This window comes from Balaenoptera musculus, chromosome X, assembly GCF_009873245.2.
Source record: "Balaenoptera musculus isolate JJ_BM4_2016_0621 chromosome X, mBalMus1.pri.v3, whole genome shotgun sequence".
Lineage (NCBI taxonomy): Eukaryota > Metazoa > Chordata > Mammalia > Artiodactyla > Balaenopteridae > Balaenoptera > Balaenoptera musculus.
In genome coordinates this window covers 36401897-36428141 of record NC_045806.1, presented here as the reverse complement: position 1 = coordinate 36428141, position 26245 = coordinate 36401897, and the positions used below count along the sequence as shown (strand labels likewise).

General features: G+C 37.6%; 1 protein-coding gene and 1 long non-coding RNA gene across 14 annotated transcripts in view; one reads left to right on the top strand and one right to left on the bottom strand.

The window, feature by feature from the left end:
- CASK (calcium/calmodulin dependent serine protein kinase) overlaps positions 1–26245 on the top strand; it is a 398598-nt gene that overhangs the window by 257288 nt on the left and 115065 nt on the right. For all 12 annotated transcript variants that reach the window (XM_036839503.1, XM_036839508.1, XM_036839507.1 and 9 more), the window contains exons 6-9: positions 3900–4002; positions 9595–9770; positions 15378–15500; positions 24816–24899. In XM_036839503.1, coding sequence (XP_036695398.1) covers positions 3900–4002; positions 9595–9770; positions 15378–15500; positions 24816–24899 — 486 coding nt within the window. The remainder of the gene's footprint in view (positions 1–3899; positions 4003–9594; positions 9771–15377; positions 15501–24815; positions 24900–26245) is intronic.
- Positions 4612–16447, bottom strand: LOC118888476. Of its 2 annotated transcripts, XR_005018300.1 has the most exons (4): positions 16394–16447; positions 14748–14770; positions 7304–7372; positions 4612–4776 (listed from the first exon to the last, which is right to left on the bottom strand). It is a non-coding gene; the product is annotated as an uncharacterized LOC118888476 (long non-coding RNA). The 2 variants fall into 2 exon arrangements; XR_005018301.1 differs by lacking the exon at positions 7304–7372 and having other exon boundaries at positions 16394–16441.

Here is a 26245-nt window from a genome sequence, read left to right as displayed (position 1 = left end):
ACATCCACATCTGCCTGCATCTACAGGTGCCCCTGTATCCTGCCTTCTTCGCTGTCACTAGGGCCAACCCCCTTCCCACTTGCATATTATATCCCATCCCCTTTCTCTTCTGGAGTTGTTTTTTCCTTTCTACAGGATCTTTCCCATCAGCGCGCAAATGTCTCTCTAAAAAAACAAAACAAAAAAACAAACCTCCCTGAAGATGTCTAGGTAGTGCTATGGAGTCATCTAATGCACGTGTTGTTATGTGAAAATTTTGAGTATTTGTATGTATTGTCTCATTTTCAAAACAAAACCAAACAATGGAAGGATAAACCAAAAACTAATGCCAATGAGGTGAGAGAAATTGGGCACGAGGAGAGGGGACAAAAGCTAGGCCTCTCTGAAAGGTATTTGTTTATGGTTTTGCCTTTGGAACTTTGTGTACATGTTTTGTATAATTAAAACCAAATTAAGTCAAAATCTAATTAAAACAAATTGGCCTCACTATGTAACAAATTGAAAGTATAACCACAAGGAGAATTCTTTTAAGTGACTTTAAAATAGGGTGGGTTGTTTTGTTTTGTTTTCATTTTACATAATTTTAGATTTACAGAAAAGTTATTGTACAAGAAAAGTACAAGGAATTCCAGACACCTTTCGCTCAGATTCCCCATATGTTAACATTTTACCTTTTGTAGTTAGTAAGTATCCTGTGGGGAGCTACTCTGAGATTATACAAACATCCTGTCACTCTTCAAGCTTTCACCCACTAGTTTAGAACCCTTTGCTGGTTCTTATCTGACTCAGTTATTACGATGATAACTGCCAAATGGTGATTTTCTAATGCCAGAATTTCTTCTACATTTATGAATTGATTCTCTACTTAAAGGAAAGCTTTTCCTTCTCCCCATTCATTTACTTATTTATTTACATCAGCATAGACTCATGAATTCTTACTTTGTTGAATAGTAAAATAGTATTTTGATACATCTCTGACAAAAAGAATCACGAAGAAATCCTAAACAGCATACAGTGGTTTTGTTGTTACTGGTAATGGAAATGTTGTTATTTTGAAACTTTTATACACACACATTAAAGGAAAAAGCAAATGAATGATTATGTTAATGTCATTAGGTACCAACATTATCTGACAAAATCGAAGAAGTAAAATTAAAAACTATAATTGAGTAGGAAGAAGCATCAGTATGAATTGGTGATTTATTTTTTTTCCTTCTAAAAAATACGTAATTTTTAGCTATGTCCACTTGAAGAGTCGAAGCAGCGATAACCTAATAGCAATACTATACCTAATATCCATATTGTGGATTTAAATACCTTTACCCACTAAACAGAAATGGGGCTGTTTGGAGAAATGGTCAGTTCCAATTCTGGGGCAAGAAATGAAAAAGACAAGCCTTGAACACCTTGTGCCTGAAAGCAAGGAAGTTATCAGACTCCTAGAGTCTTAAAAAAGGACGTAAAAGCTGACTTAAGTAGGGGCTTTCACTGGCCAAAAACAGGACAATTCGAGCATCAAAATGAATAATGACTGCAATTGATTAAAACACATCAAAAATATTAAAAATCTATAAATCATTATAGACAACCGCAGAAGCCTCCTACCTGGTCTCCTTTCTTCCACTCTTGTGCCCTTGCAATCTCTTCTCCACGCAGCAGCTCAAGTGATCCTTTCAAAACCTAAAACTCATCTTAATGCTCTCCTGCTCAAAACTTTCCAGTGGTTTTCCATCTTGCTCAGCCTAAAACCCAGAGTTCTGGCCTTGACTTCAAAACCCTAGACCATAGGGTCTTTGATCATCTGAATCGCGTTTCCCACCACTCTTCCCTTTGTTCATTCCTTTCCCAACACACTGGCTTCTTTACTCTTCTCCAAATATACCAACCCCCTTCGTGCCTCTGGGCCTTTGTACTTATTATCCTCCACACCAAGATCTTGCTTCCATGTGGCTTGCTCTGCGACTTCATTCTGGTCTGTGTTCATATATTACCCTATTAGAGAGGCCTTCTCTGACACCCCTTCCCTTACTAAATAGCAGCTCCCTAGTCTTCAAACCTATCACACCTACTTCCCTACCAGCCTAATTTTACCTCATAGCACTTAACACTACCTAGTCTTGTATTCATTTACATATGTTGGTTTCTTTGTTTATTCTCTATCTTAAGTTCCAATTTTATGATTTATCTCACTTAAGGGTTTGTTGAGAGTGACTGAATCCACGCTCTGATGGATACATAGATCTCAGTGTAACATTAACTTAAGCATAAATATAGTCAACAAACTATATAAAGTGTGTACTCTGGGATTCTGATTTAAGCTTCTACTACTCCTTCCTAAGAAGGTGATGAAGACACTGGCCAGGAGACCCTTTCTGGGTCTAGTTTGTATTTTCTTCTTCTGCATCATGGCCATCCTTTTCTAGGCTGGTTCATTTGCTGTGCCCCACACTAGAATCATGCTAGGGCTATTGCTTTTTTCTTCAGGTCTGTTGTCATTGATCTCTATTTGAACCAGCTGAAAGTTCTCATTGCGGGAGAACACTCTTTATCAGTTGGTTTCTATAGAGGTTTGCTTGTTCTTCCATAGACCCTTCTGGCTACTTTGTGTCTTCCTGCAGTTTGCTCACCATTCATGTACACTTGCTTTTTCTCTCCTCTCTTTCTCTAACTCATACACACTCATACATACATTTATGTTCAAGGGCTCATCTTTCTTTGTGCTAGACTGTATCGTAAAGGTCTTTAAACAGCCTTGGACAAAAAGTAACTTCCAAAGTGGAACCCTGATGCTTTCATTGGGCAGAGTAAGGATCCCTCCCACTTTTGCGTATCCATCATCAAACATCTCTCCGGGTGTACCAGCTCAGAGTTTTATTGCACAGGTCTCTTCATGCCCACTCTCATGCAGGCTAAACCTGAACTAAAACTGTGTCATTTTATGTATGAGCAAGTATAGGACAGAATAAAAAATACTTTTATCTTCCAAGCCTGAAGAGGCTTGCCTTTTTCTCTAACTGGCATTTTAAGAACAGGTCATAGCATATGTAATGTTAGTCATGTTGGAGAGCATAGTATTTGAGTAGAGACCAAAGTTCCCTACAATTAAATGCTTCCGTGACACCAGCCCCAGCAAGGTCCCAGAAAGAGGCAGATGCAGAGGAGAAGCTCCTACAAAGAAACTCTCATTGTGACCACAAAGCATATGATTCTTAGCCCTGGTCAAGCAGCTACTCCTCGGGGAGTTTGTCTTTACCCTGGACTAGAGGCCAGCCAAGTAGTCTCCTTTCCCCCTTCTCCTTTCTCACCTCCCATTCCCACAGAGAGGAAGGGCAGGTCCAGAGAAAAGACCCCAGGAAGAGCATTGAATTCCCCAGGAGCCAGGCTCAGTTAAAGGCATTAAATCTGACTCTTCTTACTTGGGGGTGGAATGAATAAAGAAAAGAAATAGGATGGTGGGAGAGTGGACAAAGAAAGGGCCATCAACATCCCCTAAGGGCCAAGATACAGTGGCTCTGTAGGTCAAGTCAGAGGTTACAAGAAACACAGGTATAAAATATATTTTTCCTTAAACAAATGTAGAGTGTCACTCAAAGGAAGAAAATATTGCATGAAAAGGCAGAAAACATGTCTGTCTTGAACATCCATGCTTCCTAAGTAATTCCTAGCACCATACCCTAGTCTTGGAAACAAATAATTCCTGAAAAATATTGGATAAAACAGGTAAGTCTTTGGAGAAATCAGCCAGAAGTGAGAATAGAGAAATAATTCAAGTATCCAAAGTAATTCCAGGAGTTTTTAAAGTGTTACAATATGGTCATGTTATTCGGTTTTGTGTAAATTGAATTGTTCATCTTCAGTTAATCCTTATCTTTGGTTTGTTTGTTTGTTTTTCTTTTCAGCCCCACTGTGTTCTCCTTGCCTCAAAGGAAAACTCGGCACCTGTTAAACTTGGGGGCTTTGGGGTAGCTATTCAATTAGGGGAGTCTGGACTTGTAGCTGGAGGTAAGAACACTATTTTTAAAATTTCCTTCAAAACCTCGTCACTTTCAGGCTGGTGTAAAACTTTCAAACTAAATATTAGTCCATCCTCAGTGTTTCATACCGCATTCCACCTCACCCTAACCCACCCACAAAAGTGCCATAATGTAGTTTTGAATTTAATAATTCTGTAGTCATAATTAGAATTTTAGTCCCTTAAGATAATAGACTCTGTCTTTTTACTCTTTGTATCACCAACACTTAACAGGGAAGAGACCCAACATACAAAGATTAAAACAGTATTGGAAGAAGATGATATTTGAGGCAAAGTGACTTTTAAAGTTGAACTGGCCAAACGAAGTCAAATCTAAAATATGTGGATTAACTACTTTCAGGTTACATCTATGGCTAATTCTTAATTTCACACTGTTTTCCTCTTTCCGTTTGTGAAAGAGTCCCACTCAAGCCATCAATCTGTGTATTTGGGAAGAGCAAGCAGATGTGAGTACAGACTGATTTTATTATTAGCCAAAACAAACATAATTAGAAAATTCCCATGCCAGAAAAAAAAAGAAGAAAAGTTCAAACGGAAACTTTCTTCACCATTGTACAGAGGTGGATGCTAATTACAGATTCAAGTATTTGGTTTTATTTATTCCTTTCAGTAGATTCCAGCGCAGAATGCTGCCCTGTTTTTAGTTTTGTTCTTTAGTTTTGCAAATTACTTAGTTCTCCCTTCTGCAGACTACCAATCTTCTAGTCATTGCTTTCTATTTTCCATCTCGAAGTACTGCCAGCCTTCACAAGGAGGAAAAATGTCAACAGTATTAAATTCAAATACCTAACAAATGATAAATATCAAAATAATAATCTTTTACACAGGATATTTCATTTAATTCACTATTACTAAAACATCGAAGCAGTATTAACATAGACCATCTTCTGAAAAATGAGCCATGAGTCATAGTTGTATTCTTCAAATCATTATTTTACCACATTGCCCTCTAAAATTAAATTGTGTTTAGATTTTCTTCTAGTTTTGCATTTTCTTCTAGCTAATCATTTCCAAGAATATGAGAAACTGCAAGTTGAGTATAGTTTTGAAAACTGATTTTTTTTCCTTCTAATTCTAATGAACTAGTGAATTCAAAACTAATGAAAAGTTTTGAAATTTTTCATCTGTGATTAGAAGACTGACCATAGGGTCAGGTAACAAAGAACAGTTTAATCACAGAATCATTGAATCTCAGAATTCGAAGGGGCCTTAACTTCTCCAGTCTTGTAACTAATGATTGAATTCTCTCATAAAATTCCCAGCAAAGGGCTGAGCTCTAGTTTAATTCCTCACGTGGCAAAGAATTCACCATGTCCCAGGACAGTTCATTCATTTTTGGAAAGCTCCTAAGTATTGAAACATTCATCCTTGCGTTGAACGGAAGTCTGTCTTCCTGTAACTTCCACCCAGTGGTCCTAATTCTGACTTTTGGAGGCACAGTAAACAGTTTTAACCCTTCCATATGATAGTCATTCAGATGCTTGAAAACAGCTATCATGTCCCCCTAAGTCCTATCCAAGTTAACTTGCCTAGGTTAATTTAGCCATTCCTCACATAAACTGGTTCAGAGTCTCCTGACTGTGCGCCAAGTACAGAGCCAAGACTGAGCACAACTACAGGTACTTCCAAGCACACAGAAGCTTGAGGTTATCACTTCTTTTGCCGTGGATCTTACATTTCTGTCAGGCTCCCCAAATTGCATGAGCTTTTTGGACAACCCTATAACACTGCTGGCTCATATTAATCTTGCAATCAACTACAAATCCTAAATTGTTGTTTTTAAACAAACGTTGCTGTTAAACTAACACTCTCAAATCCGGTATTTGTACAAATCACCCCCATGTTAAGACTACACAATTAAATAACACATAATTTCTGACGATTACATCCTCAAGGTTGATGGGATGATACGAAATAAAACGAATTCCTTTTATATGCTATATACTGGCCATTTATAGTGTCTTTGTTTCTCTTGATCTGGATCTTCATCCTGTTAGTATTAAAAATGGTATGGGCTTCGTATTTTACTGTGCATCTCAACTGAAGGGGAAAAATGGATTCATTCGATTTACCCAGACATTTTTTACATGTTAATCTGTTTTCCTAAAGTCCATGAATCTTTCCCCTAAATTGTATATTTTTAAAGCTGATTTTTAACCCACAGTGTGTCAGTTATGCAAAATTTATTTTTCTCAATTCTTCTAGAATTAAAATACTTTGTGATGGTCAAAATATTGTCGTTTCTTAAACATACCTTTCCTTGCAGTCTTGAAATACCTACTTCAAGCATTGCAATGTCTTTTAAAATACAGTCTACATATGTAGATAAGGGATAAATGATTTCTCTTATAAAAAGCTTTCATGTTGTTTAAGGTATCAATACTTTTGAAAATTTTACTATTTATCAGCTCATTTGCTAATATTTAACAGAAAGCTATTTTCCCGTCAGATTAGAATCTTTGATCACTCAGTCCTCCAAATAGAAAGGAATTCTCTCCTTTATATGTTCCATATAGTAAAAACCATTTACGTATATTTACACTTCCCCTATCTGAAACTCAGCTGTTAGGAAAACTCACTTATCCAGAATATATCTAGGAACCTAGGAAATAATTATAATAGCAGCAAGACATTTCCTGCCCTTAATACCTGTTCATGGTTCTCTCAAGTGAGCATCTAAAGACACACTCTGAGGCTGACATGCTTCCATTTTTCAGAAACTTTTGTGGATTCGTGTCCCTTCATACCTTGCACCTGCTCTTCCCTCTGGTTAGAATGCCTTTTGTCATTTTATGTATCTAGTTAACTAAGTATTCTTGAAGGCTAGCTAACAATCATCTCTTAAAAGCAGGCTGATCTTCACCGTCCCAAGTGAGGTAACCCTATTCCTTCTGTCCCATATTACCATAGCTATCTGGGCTACATACCTCCATGTAGCATTTGATGCAGGGATTTGTAATTATATCAAAGACTGAGGTTTGTGAGGGCAAGGGGGGACCATGGCTTATCTCTTGTACGCCCACAGTGGTCCTAGATTGTGTCTGGGACCTAGCAGGCAGTTAGGAAATTTTTCTAAATGAAAGAATCTTGTTTCTAATGAGATTACAGTTTATAGCAGATTTTATGCAAAAATTAGGAGAAGACAAGGCTAGAGTAAGCATAGTGAAAGAAAAGAAATGAAAGCCTGACAGAAAGAAATACATTGAGCAGACACCAAAAGTTGGAAAGCACAGCAGCCTTTTGGTACTGAAGAAATCAACCCTTGCATACCTCTGAAGTTCCCAAGGGCGATTTTGGTTCCATACCAGAGTTCTTTCATTGGTATCCACAATGATAATTCTGAGTCATCAAGAAGAAGTTAAATTATGTGCAGCATCTTGTGTAAGAGAAGTCAGGAAATTGTAGAAAGAGAGCCATCCAAAATTATTAAAGTAAAAAGGTTTGGGTGCATAAAGATCCAGGTCCTAAAGTATTGAATATGTACCTATTCAGAACAACTCTCCCCACCCTGAGGTTCTAGGTAATAAGCTTTTATTATATTATCAAAAAAGCTAACATTTAAATATGTAAATGTACATCGGAAGTGTCTCATATACAGTGACATTTAATTTGGCTTGGTAATTGGCTTCCCGTTCTTAGAATTCTGTGGTCAAAGTCATAAAAATCAAGTGACCACAAAGAAGGAAAAGTCAAGTGATCATGAACCAGGAAATTGGGGAGGTTGGTGTATGTTAAAGGTTAACTCCAGTCCTTTCACACCTACCGATCTTCATGAAATAAAAGACTCATTCCTATGTATTCTTTCTACCAGGGTCTTTTCCCCTTTCATCTATGAGCAAATTCTTGAACCAAAAGACATGTATATTCCTCAAGGATGAACCCTAATTCTCCAGAACCAGGGTAGTCTTCAATCTGGATAAATGGAAAGAACCTCCCCTGGCTGGCCGGGGCTGGCTGTGGTGGCTCTGACTAGTCCCAGATTGAGGCCTACATTTTGAGATGCTTGGTCCTGTCTTGTAAGGGAAATAGTAGGAGTCAAGTTGAGTTTCAAAGCAGTATCCCAGCCGTCGGCAGGTACCTGGCTGGTGCCCTGGTACCAGTACTCTGATCTCTTACCCTGCTTTTCCCTACTTTTACCAGCTCCTGTCCATCAGACCAAGGCAAATTCTCCAAGGGCACTGCCCTATCCAGGCTATTAATGAAGTAGAAGGCTTAGTTCTCATCATTTCTACTTCTCTTTGTTACTTGAGGGAACCAAATGGGGCAATATGGAAATAAAAATCTTTCCTTCCAACCAGTAGAGTTTTCACTGATCTACTATACATTTTAAATAAAAATATTTTCACTCCCTGAGCCCTGAACTTAATCTCTTCTATTATGGGGGAAGGAGAGGAACCATTATGATCTGCAGCAAAGGAATATTCCCAGGACACAAGCCAAGAGCTGCTTTATCCTTCTCATCCCAACCAGGTTTGACAATCACCAACAAGACTTTTATGATATATTCTCTCTAGCTGGATTAGAAGATCTCTGAGGTCTTTTTTTAAACTCCGATCACAGTTCTGAGCTCTACATAAAGTTTTGTGCAAGCTTCAAAATAAAAATTATATTGGACTCGTGATGATGAGGGTGGGGCTGTAAGGGAAAGGGAGGAGAGGAGGGGCCTGCATAGAGCTAGAAGAGCTGCCAAGTCTGGTGGGCAGTTACCCTCCCACAATAATTTCCCTACAGGGTACAAGCCTTTCGTTCTCCAGTAGAAGAAAAGACTTCTTTTGGGATGCTGAGTTAAAGATGGTTACTAGTGTACAAACAACTGCTTTCAGATTCCTTCCTGAAACCTAACTTTGATAGGAAAAAAAGAAAAAAGGGCTTCAAAAAAGATAGAAGTCAAAGAAGATTGAATGGGAGGAGCTTCATGATTTTACTTTGGTTTATGTCATATATTTGCTCTCATTCTGTTCAAATGTTAACATTTGGAGGAAGCTAAAAAATCTTATTATAACAAAATATTACTAACCATTGTTAATTGCTGCAATTAATTCCTAAAATCAGCTGAACAGGATTTCAGATTCATATTCCAAATAAAAGTTCTCAGCATTAGGTTTAATTTGAGAGTTTCTATTTGGCAGTCAAAAGTAATCTTTTTCTCTACAGATATTTTCTCACTTGCCCCCCCTCTTCCTGCCCCTGCCTCTGCTCTATATTTTTAGTAATTTTCAAACTTGTGAAAATTAGAAAATTTAAACAACTTCTTCATGAAGCAACAAATAGGTAAATACTTACCATGCAGCCTATGGAATTCAATAGGAAGTAACAGTGTTAGAAGACAAAGTACCTCTCCTGGGCTCAATATTTTCAAGACGTGATTAGATAAATAATTTTTTTCTTTCTGCCTTTTTTCCTTGATTTTATAGAGGAGGGGAGAGGTGGTAAGAGAATATTTGCATTGTTAACCTTGTCATTCACACTGTTATTGTTCTATTATTTTCAGTTTTCAAATGGGAAACAAAAAGCCCATTTTATGTAAACATTTTTCCTTGATGTTGTCATTTTAAATGTAGGACGCGTCGGAACACCTCATTTTATGGCCCCAGAAGTTGTCAAAAGAGAGCCTTATGGAAAACCTGTAGATGTCTGGGGTTGTGGCGTGATCCTTTTTATCCTGCTAAGCGGTTGTTTGCCTTTTTATGGAACCAAGGAAAGATTGTTTGAAGGCATTATTAAAGGAAAATATAAGGTAACATATTATGAACGTTTTATTTTTCCATTGAGATTAAATTATTCTGAAAAATGTGTTGTGAAGTTGCTGTCTGTTTTTGGATTACTTACTGGTTGTCACATAGTCACCCAGTCAGAGATGCTTGCATCATTGGTCCACCAGCCTTGTTAGGCAACAAAGGCCTCAAGTAAATTTGACCCTATCGGCCAAACTGTCATCCAGATGACTGGCTTTAAAACAACCATTGCCTCACCCCTCCCTTCTCATTCCCTCTGTGCTGCCCCTAAAGTCTATCCCATGTATTTGGATTCCAACTCTGTGTTCAGTCCAGAAGACAGGGTCCCCACTCGTCTTTGATACAGTGTAAAAACCAGAGATCAGATGGATGTCCCCCTTTTCCTCCATGTGCTAATCAACAGTGTAAGAGTCCTGGGCTCTCAGAGTCATAAAGCCACACTACAAATCAAATTTTTTTACCACAAGTACATTCTAGCAAAACTGCCTCTTTAGCTAAGTCAAAGTAATTGGTTAGTGCCCTACTTATTTCAAATAAAATTCTAGCTCAGGGAAAGAATTTGGACTGCTCCTTGGAATTTATTGTGAGCAAATTTGACCTTTTATTTTACCCTGGGTAAGGTGTTTGTGACAAACCTGTGCCCAGATTTTATAGTATCCATTAGCTGTCTGGTGACCGAACCCATTTATTCAGGCTAAGCTGGAAAATAAACTTCTTTGGCCCTTCTTTGTGTAATTTGAGAAAAGGGCTTTATTTTTATTACTTTTTGCTTGATTTGTAAAGTTAAAATGGAAATTTCATCCAGGTAGTTAGTCATTCTTTATCTTAATTTTAGATTTAGTGTCTGTTAGCCTTTATTTGATTTTGCTTTATCATACATGTTATTTTATTATTGCATTTTATGTAGTCAGCCAGCACAGCTGAAAAATTTGCCGTTTACCTTCCAGGATAAACTGAAATGCCAGTATCACAACGGCATTTCATAATATAATTTAGAGCCATTTTGGTGTGATTTAAATATTTATATTCATCTTTGGCTACTGTGAATTGGAAACTGCATGTACTATTCACAGACTCCTGATTAGTACATTATTACTTTCATTACTAAGTAATTTAAGAAGTCATTACTGACATCATGAGTGGCTATACCAAAAAGACCTAGGGGATTCTTAGAAATAAGCTTAAGGTTGGTTTTACCACCCGAGCTCTTATACTTTATTGCCCTGTACTAGCTTGTATGGCTGACGGAGTAGGATGCTCTGTATGGGAAGCACAGAGGAGTATGTGTCTGGATATCAAATCAGGGCAGCTTATTTTGAGGCAGTTCTTTTTCCTCCCGTTATTATTAACACATGTACTTTCTATTCAACAGAATCACTGTTTCATTTTCAGCCATGCCTGGCAACATAAAACGAAACACACAGGTTTATATAACACTACACTCCAAAACTGTGAGGCCCCTAAAGTTGTTTTTTTTTTTCAATTCCTCAGTTATGTTAGAATTTTATATGGGACTTGAAACAAATAAAGAAAAAGAAAAAAAAAAGAAATGAAAGGTAAAGTAGTTTCAGAGTTGTAGCCTTATCCTTTAAGCCATAACTGAAGCTTGTGGAAGTGAGAAGGTGAGAATGGTCTGTACTTTTTTTCCCTTGGGCTTTATGTACCATCAGCTTATAAAGGCATACAGGTTTGTCTTTTATTTTATTTGGATTAAGATATATGCCAAAACTCTGTTAACAGAGAAAGATGTTTTAAGTATAGGTTTTTCTGCTTCTCTTAGGGTCAGTTGACCACTGGGGAATAAAATCAATCCTTTCAAGGTAACTAAAAGTCTCAGGAAACTGCTTGTAAGTAATCATCCCCCTCCAATCCCTTGAAATTGTAAGTGGCTATCAGGAATGCACGGTTATAGCTTTCTGGTTGAATTTTGCCGAGTGAAATCACAGATACTAGCATATGAAAATAAACACAGTAATGCATCAGCATAATAATAATACTAGCAATAATGATAGCTAACTCATACATAGCACTTACTATGTTCCAGGAACTATTCTAAGCACTTTACTTATATTAACTCTTTTCATCCTCACAGCGACTTATGACGTAGGTTCCATATAATAAAATCTCCCACCTGCCTTTTTGAGTTATAAGCATTCGCTAATAATAGAATTCTTCCTTTGTGTTTGTTCAGTTGCTAACTTCCTGGTTTCCAAGGCAATGTGCTTCATTCCAACAGCTTCTGGTATTTGATTTTGTCTATTTTTAAAGCATTGAATAGTTATCTTTGTTTCTTTGTTTAAAAAAAAAAACTTGGACTGTTCACATATGTCCAAAAATTTGTTTGAAAATTTCCTATTCTTAGCATTATAGTATAATATAGTCAGATGGATGGTGGCAGCTATACCATAATTTCTGTACCTGGGGGTTTGAAGCTTTGAGGTTAATTCATATTTACTATTACTTGGCTAACCTCACCTCTCACTTATATTCATGGCTTTCCTTACAAAAGCCTCAGGTTTTCAGCATCTTGAAGTATAGATCCATCTCTACCATCAGTGATGAACCTATTGGGCCTTTAAAAAAATACCGTGCTGTGATTGTGTCAGCATTTATTTTTACATTTTTTATTACTGAAAATTTCTAACAAACAAAATAGTAGAGATAATAGTATAATGAACCCCCAGCTTTAACACTTATCAACGTACAGCCAACCTTGTTTTATCTATATTCCACATGCTACTAGATTATTTTGAAGCAGATCTCAAAAATATTTTATCACTCTGGTGGTCCTTAACAAAAAAAATATTAAAATCCTTGATCTCTATGAGTATTTTCAGGAAAATTTTGATGACATATTTTAAATGTAGTACATTTAAATTGTCATAGTTTATAAACTACTACTGATCTTAAATGATTTTAATTTAACTTTTTTTTTTTTTTTTAATTTTTTTTATTTATGGCTGTGTTGGGTCTTTGTTTCTGTGCGAGGGCTTTCTCTAGTTGCGGCAAGTGGGGGCCACTCTTCATCGCGGTGCGCGGGCCTCTCATTATCTCGGCCTCTCTTGTTGCGGAGCACAGGCTCCAGATGCGCAGGCTCAGTAATTGTGGCTCACGGGCTTAGTTGCTCCGCGGCATGTGGGATCTTCCCAGACCAGGGCTCGAACCTGTGTCCCCTGCATTGGCAGGCAGATTCTCAACCACTGCGCCACCAGGGAAGCCCTAATTTAACTTTTTATTCTTGTTTACTAGCTTACTTGATCTTTTAAGGTCAATATGGGAGAATACTATTTAGCTAAAATATGTGCTAACATTTAATTTCAATTAATTTTTTTATAAAGGACAGAAATATATTTCACAAAGTCTCTAAAAGATACAGTGTCATCTTTTTTTTTTTTAACATCTTTATTGAAGTATAATTGCCTTACAATGGTGTGTTAGCTTCTGCTTTATAACAAAGTGAATCAGTTATACATATACAATATGTTCCCATTTCTCTTCCCTCTTGCATCTCCCTCCCTCCCACCCTCCCCATCCCACCCCTCTAGGTGGTCACAAAGCACCGAGCTGATCTCCCTGTGCTATGCGGCTGCTTCCCGCTAGCTATCTATTTTACATTTGGTAGTGTATATATGTCCATGACACTCTCTTACCCTGTCAGTGTCATCTTATATCACTTATTTCTGGATAGCCAGTTGGTATCTACACGGCAGGAGTTCTTAGCTGCCTGGCTTTAGTATTCAAATAAGTGAGACGGTTTTATAGCCCTGTTTTGTTCCCCCTTATGTACTCAACCTCCCAAATTAATTTCAACTAGTCTTCTCTGCCAAAGGAAGAGAAAACCCTGGATTGGGCTTCCTCATAAAAAGGACTGGGGAGTATACTTCTCAACCTCTATTCACTTCAGAAATCTTACCACCACTTTCAGATGATTTCTCAACCCCTTTCCTGAGGACAGATCATTCAGACTTTAAAAACTACAACATCAGCCCCAAGATGGGGAAGAGGAAACAAGACTAAGCCCCATCTAATCACTTACCTCCTTATTTCAAACTCGTCAACTGATCACAATTTCAGTAGGATGACAATATTTCAACAGTCTCATGGCATTCATTTTTTTTTTAGAAGAAAGTAGAAGCCTAGTGCTTTTTTTTTAAGTTGTTTGTTTGTTTATTTATTTATTTATTTATTTATTTAATTTATTTTTGGCTGTGTTGGGTCTTCGCCTCTGTGAGGGCTCTCTCTAGCCCGCGCACCACGGGCCTCTCACCATCGCGGCCTCTCTCGTTGCAGAGCACAGGCTCCAGACGTGCAGGCTCAGCAGCTGTGGCTCACGGGCCTAGCCGCTCCGCGGCATGTGGGATCCTCCCAGACCAGGGCTCGAACCCGTGTCCCCTGCATTAGCAGGCAGATTCTCAACCACTGCACCACCTGGGAAGCCCCTGGCATTCATTTTAATTAAGGGATCTGACAAGAGAAGTGACTATCGTTTGGAATTCTGCCTGTTAGAAAAAGAAAATGGAACATTTTCCATTCCACGTCTACTAGAACAAAGCCTCACGTTAGCCAGAGCGAAATGTCTAATACTAACCCTTGGCGAGATCATAATGATTCATGTGTACTGTGATGCAAGTTGTGATTTCATTTGCCTTTAACCTGTTGTGGACTTTATTCTGCATCTTTCTCCCTTAGGAGGTGACAAAGGTCTCTGCCAGTTAAAAGCCATGACATTGCTTAAAGCTCCTGGCACCAGGCAGCTCCCATGAGCTGACCTACTCCATCTCTACCCTCCTGTCCCCACTTACCTTCCCAACTCCAAGCCCTAAGCATTCCTTTCCATTTTTTCCTGGTTCCTGGTCTCAGACATACCCCTTTTCCCAGGAGCCTTCCAACTCTTTTCCTCATAGATCCACAGCCTTTCTCACAAGTCGTGTGTCTTAGGAACAACTCATAATTTTTTTGTTTGACTTTAGTTAGTTTACCTTGTGGCTTAGTTGTCTCATCTCTAAAAGAGAAAGAAAAGTAACTTCTTTAAGAACAATATACAAGTGAATTGGGTTTTTTGTAGGGCCTATAATAATGGTATATTTCTTCCTAAATACTGAAAATGACATACAGTGACCGAAGTCTCCTATTAATAAAAGCTACTTTGCGTAGCTTTACAATTACTGCTAATTCCAAGTTTTAAAAGCAAAATATTAAAAATATTTCTTCAAAATTTTAAATTTTTAAATTTTATTTTAGTCCTTTCTGGATCAAAGTGTTCTAACCTTTTTAGAGTCTACATTCTAGACTCTTTATTTTAGCTGAGGTAGAACCTGGAATCATGAACATTCTATTCTTCAATTATTAAAAATATTATTACATATATAACAACAAGAACATGTATAACAAATATTTACTGCTGCAAATTCTCATGTATTGAACAACAACAACAGAAAAAGAATTGCATCTGTCCTCTTCTTCCTTAGAAAGCAAGCCTTTAGAATCAGATTTCTCCACCCTGCTCCAAGAATTTTATTCACGTTGAAACAGCATAGGAATATTAAATAACAGAGAATGTTAACTTCTCACTGGACATAACTGTGTAATTTTCCTTTCCCCCTCTTCAGATGAATCCAAGGCAGTGGAGCCATATCTCTGAAAGTGCCAAAGACCTAGTACGCCGCATGCTGATGCTGGATCCTGCTGAAAGGATCACTGTTTATGAAGCACTGAATCACCCATGGCTTAAGGTACATGAGCTCATAGGTGGCCATCTATACTTTGTTCCAGTGACAGGAATGCATTGCTCTGTCAGGTGCCCCTTTCCACCCTTTTTTTTCTCCTGAGCATTTTTTCGTTACAGTTTTGTTCATCTTATTTGCTGTTTCTGTACATCCTCTGTAAACATCTAAGAGGATGTACCATTCGAGTGACATTCAGCTCTCATCACAAGAGGGTACAAAAGCGGATTAAGGCAGAATCCATCAGGGAGGAAGGCCTGTTTGTTCTCTACCAACACATGTTCCAAAGATGTGCAACATGAACAATGGAAATAGCACTCAACTGTGTGATAATTAAAAAGTGATTATCATTATTTTGGGTGTGAATGTATACTTCATAGCATTATTTTTATTTCAGTAGATACTAGATATGGGTTTATCGTCTTAGGAAAAAGGCAGATTTTAAAAGTTCTTTTTATATCCCATCCTGCTGATGAAGTATTAAAGGTATAACTTGGGACTTCAATGAGACAGTACTATTTGATGAAGACATTACACTGCTCAACAGTTCCAGGAAATTCTCACTTTACATGTGAGAAAACTAAGCCTCAGAGAGGTTAAGAATCTTGCCCCAAGTCACAAAAGTTGTCAGTGGTGGAACCAGGATTTTAATTCAGCCTGCCACACCCCCTTCCTTTGTACTCAAGATCCTATCCAGTTCACTTACTCAAGGTCACCGCTCTCACATTTGTCCGCTTCCCTGCATCATCAACTTCCTATCTCTTTTGGATCTAACAAGCTACAGTTTATTTTTATTACACACACACACATCTTCTCCTGACCTAGCCACCCCCTCCAGCTTCTACCCCTATTCTCTGCTCTCCTTGACAGCAAAACTTCTAGAAAGATTTATCTCTACTCACTTTCTCCAGTTTCTCCCATCTCTTTGTCTTGAACCCACCCTAGTCAGGTTTGCAATCCTACCAACTCCACTAAAATAGCTCTTGTCAAGTCACTGCTGACCTTCACATTGCTGAGTCTAGTGGCCAAATATCAGGTTTCTCCCTCTTGGCATATCAGCAACATTTGACAGCCATCCTTCCAAAACACTGTCCTCCCTTGGCTTCAGGACACCTCGCTCTCCTGGTTTCCCTTCTACCTCTCTGGCTGCTCCTTTTCAGATGGTGCTGATTCTTTCTCATCTCCCCCAACCAGGTCTTCACAGTGGGGTGCCACAGACCCTCCTCCTTCTATCTGCACTCAGACCCTTGGAAACCTCATCTAGTTTTAATGGCTTTAAATGCTATCTGTACACCCTGAATTTATACCTTTAGGCTAGGCCTTGTCCCCTGAGGTATTCTTAATTTAGTTTACAGTTTTGCTCCCCAATACCTCTCTGATTTCACCCCTTACTACTCTCCTCTTCTCACTTTGTTCCCTCACGTTGGCCTCCTTGCTGTTCCTCAGCAGGCCCATACTTGCTTCAGTGCCTCTGTGTTAGTCGTGCCCTTTCCCTAGAATACTCTTCCCCAAGGTATCCTCATGACTTATTCCCTCACCATCTTCAGGTCTTTGCTTAGACATCAGCTTCTTAGTAAGATCTTCCCTGACCACCCAATTTAAAATTTGAGAGAAGGAATGTTCCCTGCCACCAGTATTCCCTATCCCCCTTCCCTGCCTTAGTTTCTTCCATAGTGTTGGTCACCATGAGACATACTTATATTTTACTTATTTGTTTATCTGTCTACTCCCATAAAATATAAGCTGCATAAGAGTGGGAATTTTTCGCTGTTGTTTCACTTCTGTATAGAACCTTTGAAAGTGTCTGACATGTAGTAGGTGCTCAAAAATATTAGTTAATGATTTAATGAGTGAATGAATGCATAAATGTTCATACTACTATACTATGCTACCTCCCCAGAAATTATGCAAAATAATAATGTATATTTAAACATAGATTAATAATGTATCTTAACAGCGATGACAAGGAATAATAATATTATCAAACAATGTTGAGATTCCAGTGGATCTTGAGTCTCCTTAAGAATATTACTTCTCACATCTGCATTCAACCCTCTGATACTTGGTTCTAGTTATTCTTGACTTGAATTTCCCCAGTTGTAGCTATTCCTGAAAAGAGTAAACAGTTCTGAGATACTTTCTTGTACTTATTTTCTCCCAGAAATAAACCACTTGGGGGGGACTCCTATTTTTCCTTTGCCTCAGTTTCTCATAATGGGGATCTTTTGTTTGTTTGAAGCTAGTTTAAATGCCAAATAACAGTGAAAATGGCAGCCATATTAGTCATTTTTAAGATCCTTTAGAAAATTTGGCTTTCATTATCTTGCATATCTTGACTAATAACATTTATTTTTGGAAACCCTTATCCCTGCAATGATTATAGTTCTTTTTCCAAATAATCTGAGCTTAATACACAATAGATTTCTGGCACCAGAAAGACAAAAGATAAAAAGTGTCCGTAACTTAAATGAAAAAATTCCAGGAGGCTGTTTGAGCTTAGTGTGACCTGCCATGTCTGAACTACAGTTTACCTTCACTGCAGTGTGTTATCTGAAGATGGAAGAATTCAATGAGAATATTACCTAGCTGATGAGAACAGGCTTATATTTCAGTACTTTTCCATGTATACTTCTAAATCATTTCTGTGCATATAAGTGGTGGTAATTTAGCAATGGCTAAAATTTAAGCTATGGTTTAAATATGAAAAACTCCTGAATAACTGCAATGTAGAGAAATAAAATGATGAAAATCCTTGTAATGAAGAGTACTCAAAGTCATGATACCGTTGTTTTATGTCCAAAAAAATTATTTCTTTGGCAAACCACAAAAAAAAGTCCTGTTCAATCATACCATCTCAAAAGGGAATTTGAGTAAATAGACCAATTAATATGTGAATGTCTTGTGGTTGTTAAATTATACGTATTTAACACTTTTATCTAAATTAGTGCTGTTTGCTGTAAATATTCATTCCAACAAAAGTAAGACCAAATAAGATTGTAATTTTCTTATAAACGACTGAGCTCTTTTCACACCCTTTGTAGCCTTAATATATATAGACTTCAAGTATATTGACTATAATAAAGATGAAAAGGGTATTTATATTAGGCTAATCAATTTGAATTTTGGAAAAATCAATCAACACACCAATTAAATGTATATTCAGCATGTAGTGTGCACAAGGGACAGTGAATCAAGTACTTCATTAAAGTGCAAGACACGTTGCTATAGACATTTTTCTGAATTCATATCACATTACTATTAGTTTCAGGTAGGACTGTTTAATCCAGAAAAATATTATTTTTTTTCTTTTGTCTCATTTTTATAATGCTTTGAGGTTGTTATTATTTACTTGTTTTCTGGTATGAGGTACCTTAACAGACTTTTTTTTTTAATCTTGTGATTTCATCTGCTTAGAAAATATCAGGAATCATAATTTAAGCATAATTTTATTAAAAAAATTTTTTTGACTGTGTCCTTCTCTCTCTCTCCACTTCACCTTAGTGAATGGTGAGCAGAAGAGGTGTTCACTAGAAATAGAGTTCACAGTCTGCTATGCACTAAACTTCCCAACCTATTAGAGAGAGAAAGGCGTAGTCAGCCCGTGAAATGAATTTTCAAATGCTGTTAATATAACATAAAGAAACAGAAAGATAACCTCAAAGAAGTCACACGTGAGAAGCACCTCACAAGAATACAGAAGTATGAGCCCAGGAAGACTAATGGGGGGCATGAGAGGTCACTGTAGGCCAGCGCTCCAGAGAGGGCTGCACGTAACATGTTAGTAGGACTGAAGGGGGCCCATGTGGGAGGTACAGAGGAGCACAGGCAAAACATTATAAGTGTTCAGGGCATTCAGGGATGGGGTCAGGGAACACTGGCATAATACAAAAGTCAGCTATTTGAAGGGTTGTGGTAGTAGTAGCGTGAAAATTTGGTTTGAGGGAAGAATATATCTAGAATGCCAAATTAAGTACTTTAGACATTAGGGTATAGAGAGTTAAAAGCTACTGCAAGCTTTTGAGCAATGATACAGGGCAAGCAGTATGCTCATATAATTCCTGTGGACACTGTGCACAGGCGGGTTGCCTGTCAGGATGCAAGCAGTAGAGGCAAAGAGATCCTATAGAAGCTGGGCTGTCCAGTTAGGAAGCGACAGGGGCATGGAGCAGGAAGTAAAACTGGGAGCGGGAAAGAAATACCCAGACCAAGAGTGATTAAGGAAGGAAAATTGATGAGGCTCAGTTGAGTGATTCAAGATATTCAGAATTAGGAAGCCTGTAGAGGGGTTAAACATGTAGAGTGGAAGTGATTTATTTTAAACTTTCAAAATTTAAATTTAATTTAGTTGAGATTTTCTTGGTTCTTAGTATGAAGAGTACTTCTGGATATTGTGCTGCACATTTTTAGTAGTATTACGTTATGAGACTATGATTCTTATTTAAATCTTCTATTTTGGTAGGCAGTTAACCCAATTAGATTCAGAACACATGTCCTAGTCCACTTCTATGGGCTGTGATTCAAATGCCAATTTCATTTTCAATGCCTTTGCAATACTCCTCTAGTCTGTCCCACTTGTATGCTACCCAGAGGCTCATTTGGAACCTGGGAGGTACTTCATAAGCCATAGTTTAGTCTCAAAGTTCTTGCTCTGTTGGTTGTCATTGGTTTTACACATGGGTATACTAGGGATGTGCCAAAGCCCCTCCTTCCCCAGCTACCTCCTCTTTGTAATCCTGCCCCTGTTCTCTAGGGGTGGGGTGCCACCTCTTTGCTCTTCTTTGCTTCAGGCAGGGCTGGTTTGGTGGAAAGTGTTCTGAGGGGGAGGAACTTGGCTTCTTTCATGGTGATCCCCTGGAATGGAGTGGGTGAAGTCAAAAGGGTTCTGTCCTGCAGAGCCAACCTCTTCTCAGTCCTTTGGCTAAAGAGAGGAGGCTTTTCTTGGGGGTCATTTTTGTCTGCGCTCCCCTGGGAGTTTCCGGGTTGTGGGCTGCTCTCACACCCAGGTGAGGATATGTTAGGAGGCCAAAAAAACACCCCAGATATATCACCACAGGATCACACCTCTGAGTCCTAGGGTCCCTCCACTGTCGGACTTCTTTTCTCTAGCTTTCAATCTTCTGTTAGCTGCTTTCACTTTTGAGTCATTAATTTCCTTGTTATCAAGAACTCTTAACTAAAAAAAGTAGACTTTGGAAAAAGAAGAGTTTATTCTGTGGATTGGGGAGTGCTTTAAAAATCAGCTCCAATGCCTGTTTCTGGCTCTAGAATCCAGACATGACATGTATCTTTCAAGCCGCTTTCCCCAGGCCCTGTCTCTCTCTCTCCCTCTCTCCCTCCCTCTCCCTCTCTCTCTCTCTCTCTCTCTCTCTCTCTCTCTCTCTCTCTCTCTCTCTCTCTCTCTCTCTCTCTCTCTCTCTCTCTCTCACACACACACACACACACACACACACACGGCGTCAGCCAGAGACTTGATCTCAGTTCTACTAACTGCAAAGACTACAAAGGGCTTGAGAAAGGGAATGAAACCCCCCTTTTTCTTAAAAAGCAATGGAAATTTTTTCTGTTACATATGCCTAAAATGTTGAACAATTTCATTTTAAGTGAAATTTAGTTAGATTTTAGCCTCAGTTCAGTAGTAGTAATAAGGAAAGACCCCCTACTAGCTCTGTCCAATAAGAATTTTCTGCCATGAGGGCAGTGTTTATATCTGCACTGTCCAATGTGATAGACACTAGCCACATGTTGGCTGTTTAGCGCTTGAAATATGGCTAGTACAACTGAATATTTAATTATATTTAAATATTTATCATATTATTATATTTAAATTATATAAATATAAAAATATATCTTACCTAGTGGCTACTGTACTGGACATAGCAGCCTTAGACTCTCTATTCAAAAACATGCTGTAACTAGGTTCACCTTTTTTGGAAATGAATAAAGTGAGTAAGTTTTAAAAATTAAAAATGGGTTACAGATTTGTTCCTCTGTAATTCTGTTCTATTTTTACCTTTTTTCTTATGTAATAGGAACATGTTTTCAGTTAGAAAATAGCCATTATTTAGTAAACTATTTGTTCTCACACACACACTTTAAAAAGCTCCTAAACTTTTTTATGTCGGAGATTTCCATGTCTTGACTAATAAAAGTGATTATTAAAACTCAGGGAAACCAAACATGTACCTATACAGCATCTCATTTAATCTTCATAACAATCCTGTAAGATTAGTTTGCAAAAAGGCACAACTGATACTGAGAGAATGTAAGGTCATACAGCTAGACCTAAATGGCCCAGAATTTGAACAAAAGTCTTTCAACTCCAAGGCCCTTGTCTTCCTACTATACCATGCGGTACCTTTTTGTTTGTTTGTTTTCTTCTTGTTGTTTATAAAACCTTCCCTGGGGTTTTTTTCCCCCTGTATTCTATCATGATACAAAATAATTTTTATTCAAAAAATAATGTAAAACCCATTTTGATGTTTGTTCTTCAGTGTACATTAATTAAATATCACCAGACCTAACACAATTAAAATTTGTAATCTACAAGCAATAACAGAAATCCATGAAAAGATTCCATTGCTTGTTCTAAAATAGTAATTTTATCCTTCTCTCTGCTAGTTAATTATTTGATAAATTCTTATGTCTTCTGTATTGGTGAACCTATTTTGGCTCAGTGCAGGAAAAGGATGTTAAGCCCCTAAAGATAATGAAATTATTTCTAAGATGTTTAGCACATGGAATCTAGCAGAAATAAAAATTGGAGTCATTTTGACATTTGAGTGTTGTATGTGTACTCAAGATTATCATTTTGCTCTCCAGGGAACTCTTGTTACTATTAGTCATTAATACAGAAAATAAATTTTCAAGTGTTTGTATTCATTCCTTAGGAATTTTCACTGATAATAAGGTGAAGCGTTGACAGGACTGACTGTAAAATCCTACTTAAATTCAAAAGTAAATTTTGTAAGTACATGATACCAAAACATTTGATTTTAGAAGTAGTTCACATACAAAGAGAAATTTTAGTTACAAAATAATAATAATGTGATCTTGGACTTAATTTGAAAATATTATATGGTATCCAGATGGCAAATAAACACATGCAAAGATGGTCAACATCATTAGTCATTAGAGAAATACAAATTAACACCACAACGAAATACGTATACACACATATATCAGAATGGCTAAAATCAAAAAGACTAAAACACACCAAGTGTTGGTGCAGATGTTGAACAACTGGAACTTATACAATGCTATGGGAATGTAAAATGGTACAACCACTTTGGGAAACTGTTGGGCAGTTTCTTAAATGTTAAACATACTCTTATAAAATGACCCAGCCATTCTACTCCTAAGTATTTACCTAAGAGAAATGAAACATATATCCATACAGAGACTTGTACATTAATGTTCACAGCATCCTTGTACATAATAGGCAAAAATTGGAAACAACCCAGGGTCCATCAACAGGTGAATGAATAAACAAGTTTATGGTACATCTATACAATGGAATACCCCTCAGCAATAAAAAGGAATGAACTATTGGTACATGCAACAACATGGGTGAAGTTAAAATATTTAGGCTGAGTGAATGAAGTTGGACAATAATTAACATGTACTGTATTATTCCATCTATATAAAATTCTAGAAAATGCAAACTAATCTAAAGTAAGGGAGAGTAGATCAGTGATTGCCTGGGGTTGGGGAAGGGGATGACAGAGACACAAGGAAGCTTTTGAGAATGATGGATATGTTCATTATGATTGTGGTGATGGTTTTATGTTTATATACATATGTCAAAACTTATCCCATCGTACATGTGCAGTTAATTGTATGCTAATTATACCTCAGTAAAACTTTTTCGGGAAAACAAAACAAATTACATTCAGAGTCTATCTCCCTTTCACCCTTTTTACTGTTTCCATCTGGTTTCATCTACCATCATCTCTCCCCTGGATTACTACAGTAACCTCCTAACTGGTCTCCCTGCCTTTTTTTTTAAACCCTCGCCCCCTTCCAATCTATTCTCAACACAACAACCAGAGTGTTCCTCTAAACTTGTCAGATCACATCACTCCAGCTCAAAAACCCCCCAGTTGCTCCATCTCCCACTCAGAATAAAAGCCAAAGGCCCTTTATGCCCTCCACCAGCCTTGCCACTTCTCTAATCTGATCTACTATTTACTCCACACACGGGTCTCCTTGCTATTTATTGAAAATTTCAGGTACACTCTCTCCTTTGAAAGGCCTTTGCATTAGTTGTTCTATCTGCCTAGACCCACTCTCTCACCTCTTTTGGATATCACTTTCTCAGTTGAGCCTACTTTGACCATCCTATTTTAAATTGCAATGTACCTTTACCCTGCCTTACTTTTTGCTTTATTCCATAGCACTCTTAACATACTCTATAATTTACCTTTTTTTTGTATTTTATCTTCTCCCACTGAAATATGAGCTACATGAGGGCCAGAATCTTTGCTGGTTTTGTTTACTTGTTAATCCCAAGAGCATAGAACAATGCCTGGCATATAGTAGGCACTCAAGAAATATTTCTAAAATAAATACTTGTAGCATAAAATCTTCCAGATACACTGACAAATTAGACTAGAATCAAAGAGGGAGACAAGGAGAATGAAACACAGATTGAAATATACATGAGAAGTTGAGGCAACTGGAGATGTTATCACAGAGAGGAATAGATTTAGTGGAAGCATGATCCCCCTCTTAACTACTAAAGGGGTATTATATGGAAGAGGTAGTATGTTTGCTCTATGATCCCCAAGGAGAAGAGCTAGTCCATACAAGCCAGATGTGGGACCAGGCTGAGTAAGAATTTTTTCACTTTCTTAAAATTGTAGTGGGCTGCCATAAAGTAATCTGTTGTATGAGGTCAAACAGAATGATCATCCATCAGGAATTGCAGGGGATCCCACGTGGGAAGTGGTTGAATTAGATGGCCTTGAAAAGTTTGTCCTAGTTTGAAGATACTGTGACTCTTTTAAATCCAGTTATTCCTGACAACTTAGAATGCTGAGTTAGTTGTGGAGTTAATTTTTTAAAGGCTCATTTTGCCTGACAAGATTGTATCAAAGGTAACTTCATACCTTCATAGTAATTATGATTAATTGTTTTAGCCACATAGCCATATATCTGAAAATTACATGGACCATTATTTTAGCCCTTTGTTATTGCTGAAAATGAAATAATATTTTACTATCAGTTTTGACCTTCATATCCAATTTGGGCTTACTGTTTATTTAGATTAAGCTCCTTCACTCTTTTAAACAGTTGTGTGTGTTCATTATCTTTCATCTTTTATAGGAGCGGGATCGTTATGCCTACAAGATTCATCTTCCAGAAACAGTAGAACAACTGAGGAAATTTAATGCAAGGAGGAAACTAAAGGTAAATTAAAGAAATCATCAAAAAGCCAGATAGAGGCAGTTGATGATAATGTTTTTATTCTGTTTCAGTGCCCATAAATATTATCCTGGTATTGGCTGTTGCTTTCTTACAGCTAAATTCTTATTTCCAAAAGTTACCATTATTTCAATAAGATTTTGGTTTTTTAAGTCATTTAAGGTAATATCTAAGTACAAATCCAAACAATAAGTTATAATAAATGGAAGATTAATCATATTTTAGATTTATGTTATCTCTAAAATTCATAGCAGAGATATAATTACTTTAAAAATAGTAATTTGCTATTATTATCCATTATTGTTGAATTTTAATCTAGGCCATGCTTTCTCAAACTTAAATATTTTGTCAGAAAATGTGAGTTTAGTTCAATGGGAATAATACCAAATTAGAATTGGAACTAGGGTTGAACAGCCATCACAAAGCAGTAAAAATCCCCACTACCTTAGTCTACTAGAAAATATTTTCAAATCACTTTTCTCACTTTTTCTTTATTCTTCCTAGGGTACCTTTCTCCCGTTTACCATGCTCCCTATCCTCCACCCCACCAAAAACAGACAAATAAACAAACAAAACACAGTATTTACTTCATATGGAGGGCCCATTTGACTTTAAAAGGTTTTTGAGGTTTTTGAAAAAGACCCGGAATAAAATAATGGAATCTTTCAGCACTGGGCAAAAATCTTATGGGACAGCATTTCCCTCCTCCCCCCAACAGAGGAAACTATTATATTATGGTCTTAAAGTTAACTTATATTTGACTTACTTTAATTACTATTAAAAAACTTAGCTCTATCCTCTAAGTGGTTGATTAGATGAGTCCTCCTTAGCCATGTGACTCCTGCCAACTATAAAACTTCTCTTCATAAGTATTTTCAGATATGTCATAAGTTGCAATAATATTATTAATTCATTGTTATTTGACTCCTGAAATATGTGAATGATTGTATTCAACTCTAGATTTATAAGAACATTTATATGAATTTTCAGGAAACTATGTAGGCTACAGTATTATCATATGGAGCTGAACTGGCCAACATATTAGCCACTAGCCACATGTAGCGTTTTAAATCTAAATTAACTAAAATTAAATAAAATTAAAAGGTCAGTTCCGGGACTTCCCTGGTGGTGCAGTGGTTGAGAATCTGCCTGCCAACGCAGGGGACACAGGTTCGAGCCCTGGTCCAGGACGATCCCACATGCTGCGGAGCAACTAAGCCTGTGCACCACAACTACTGAGCCTGCACTCTAGGGCCCGCGAGCCACAACTGCTGAGCCCACGAGCCACAGCTGCTGAGCCCGCATGCCACAACTACTGGAGCCCACGTGCC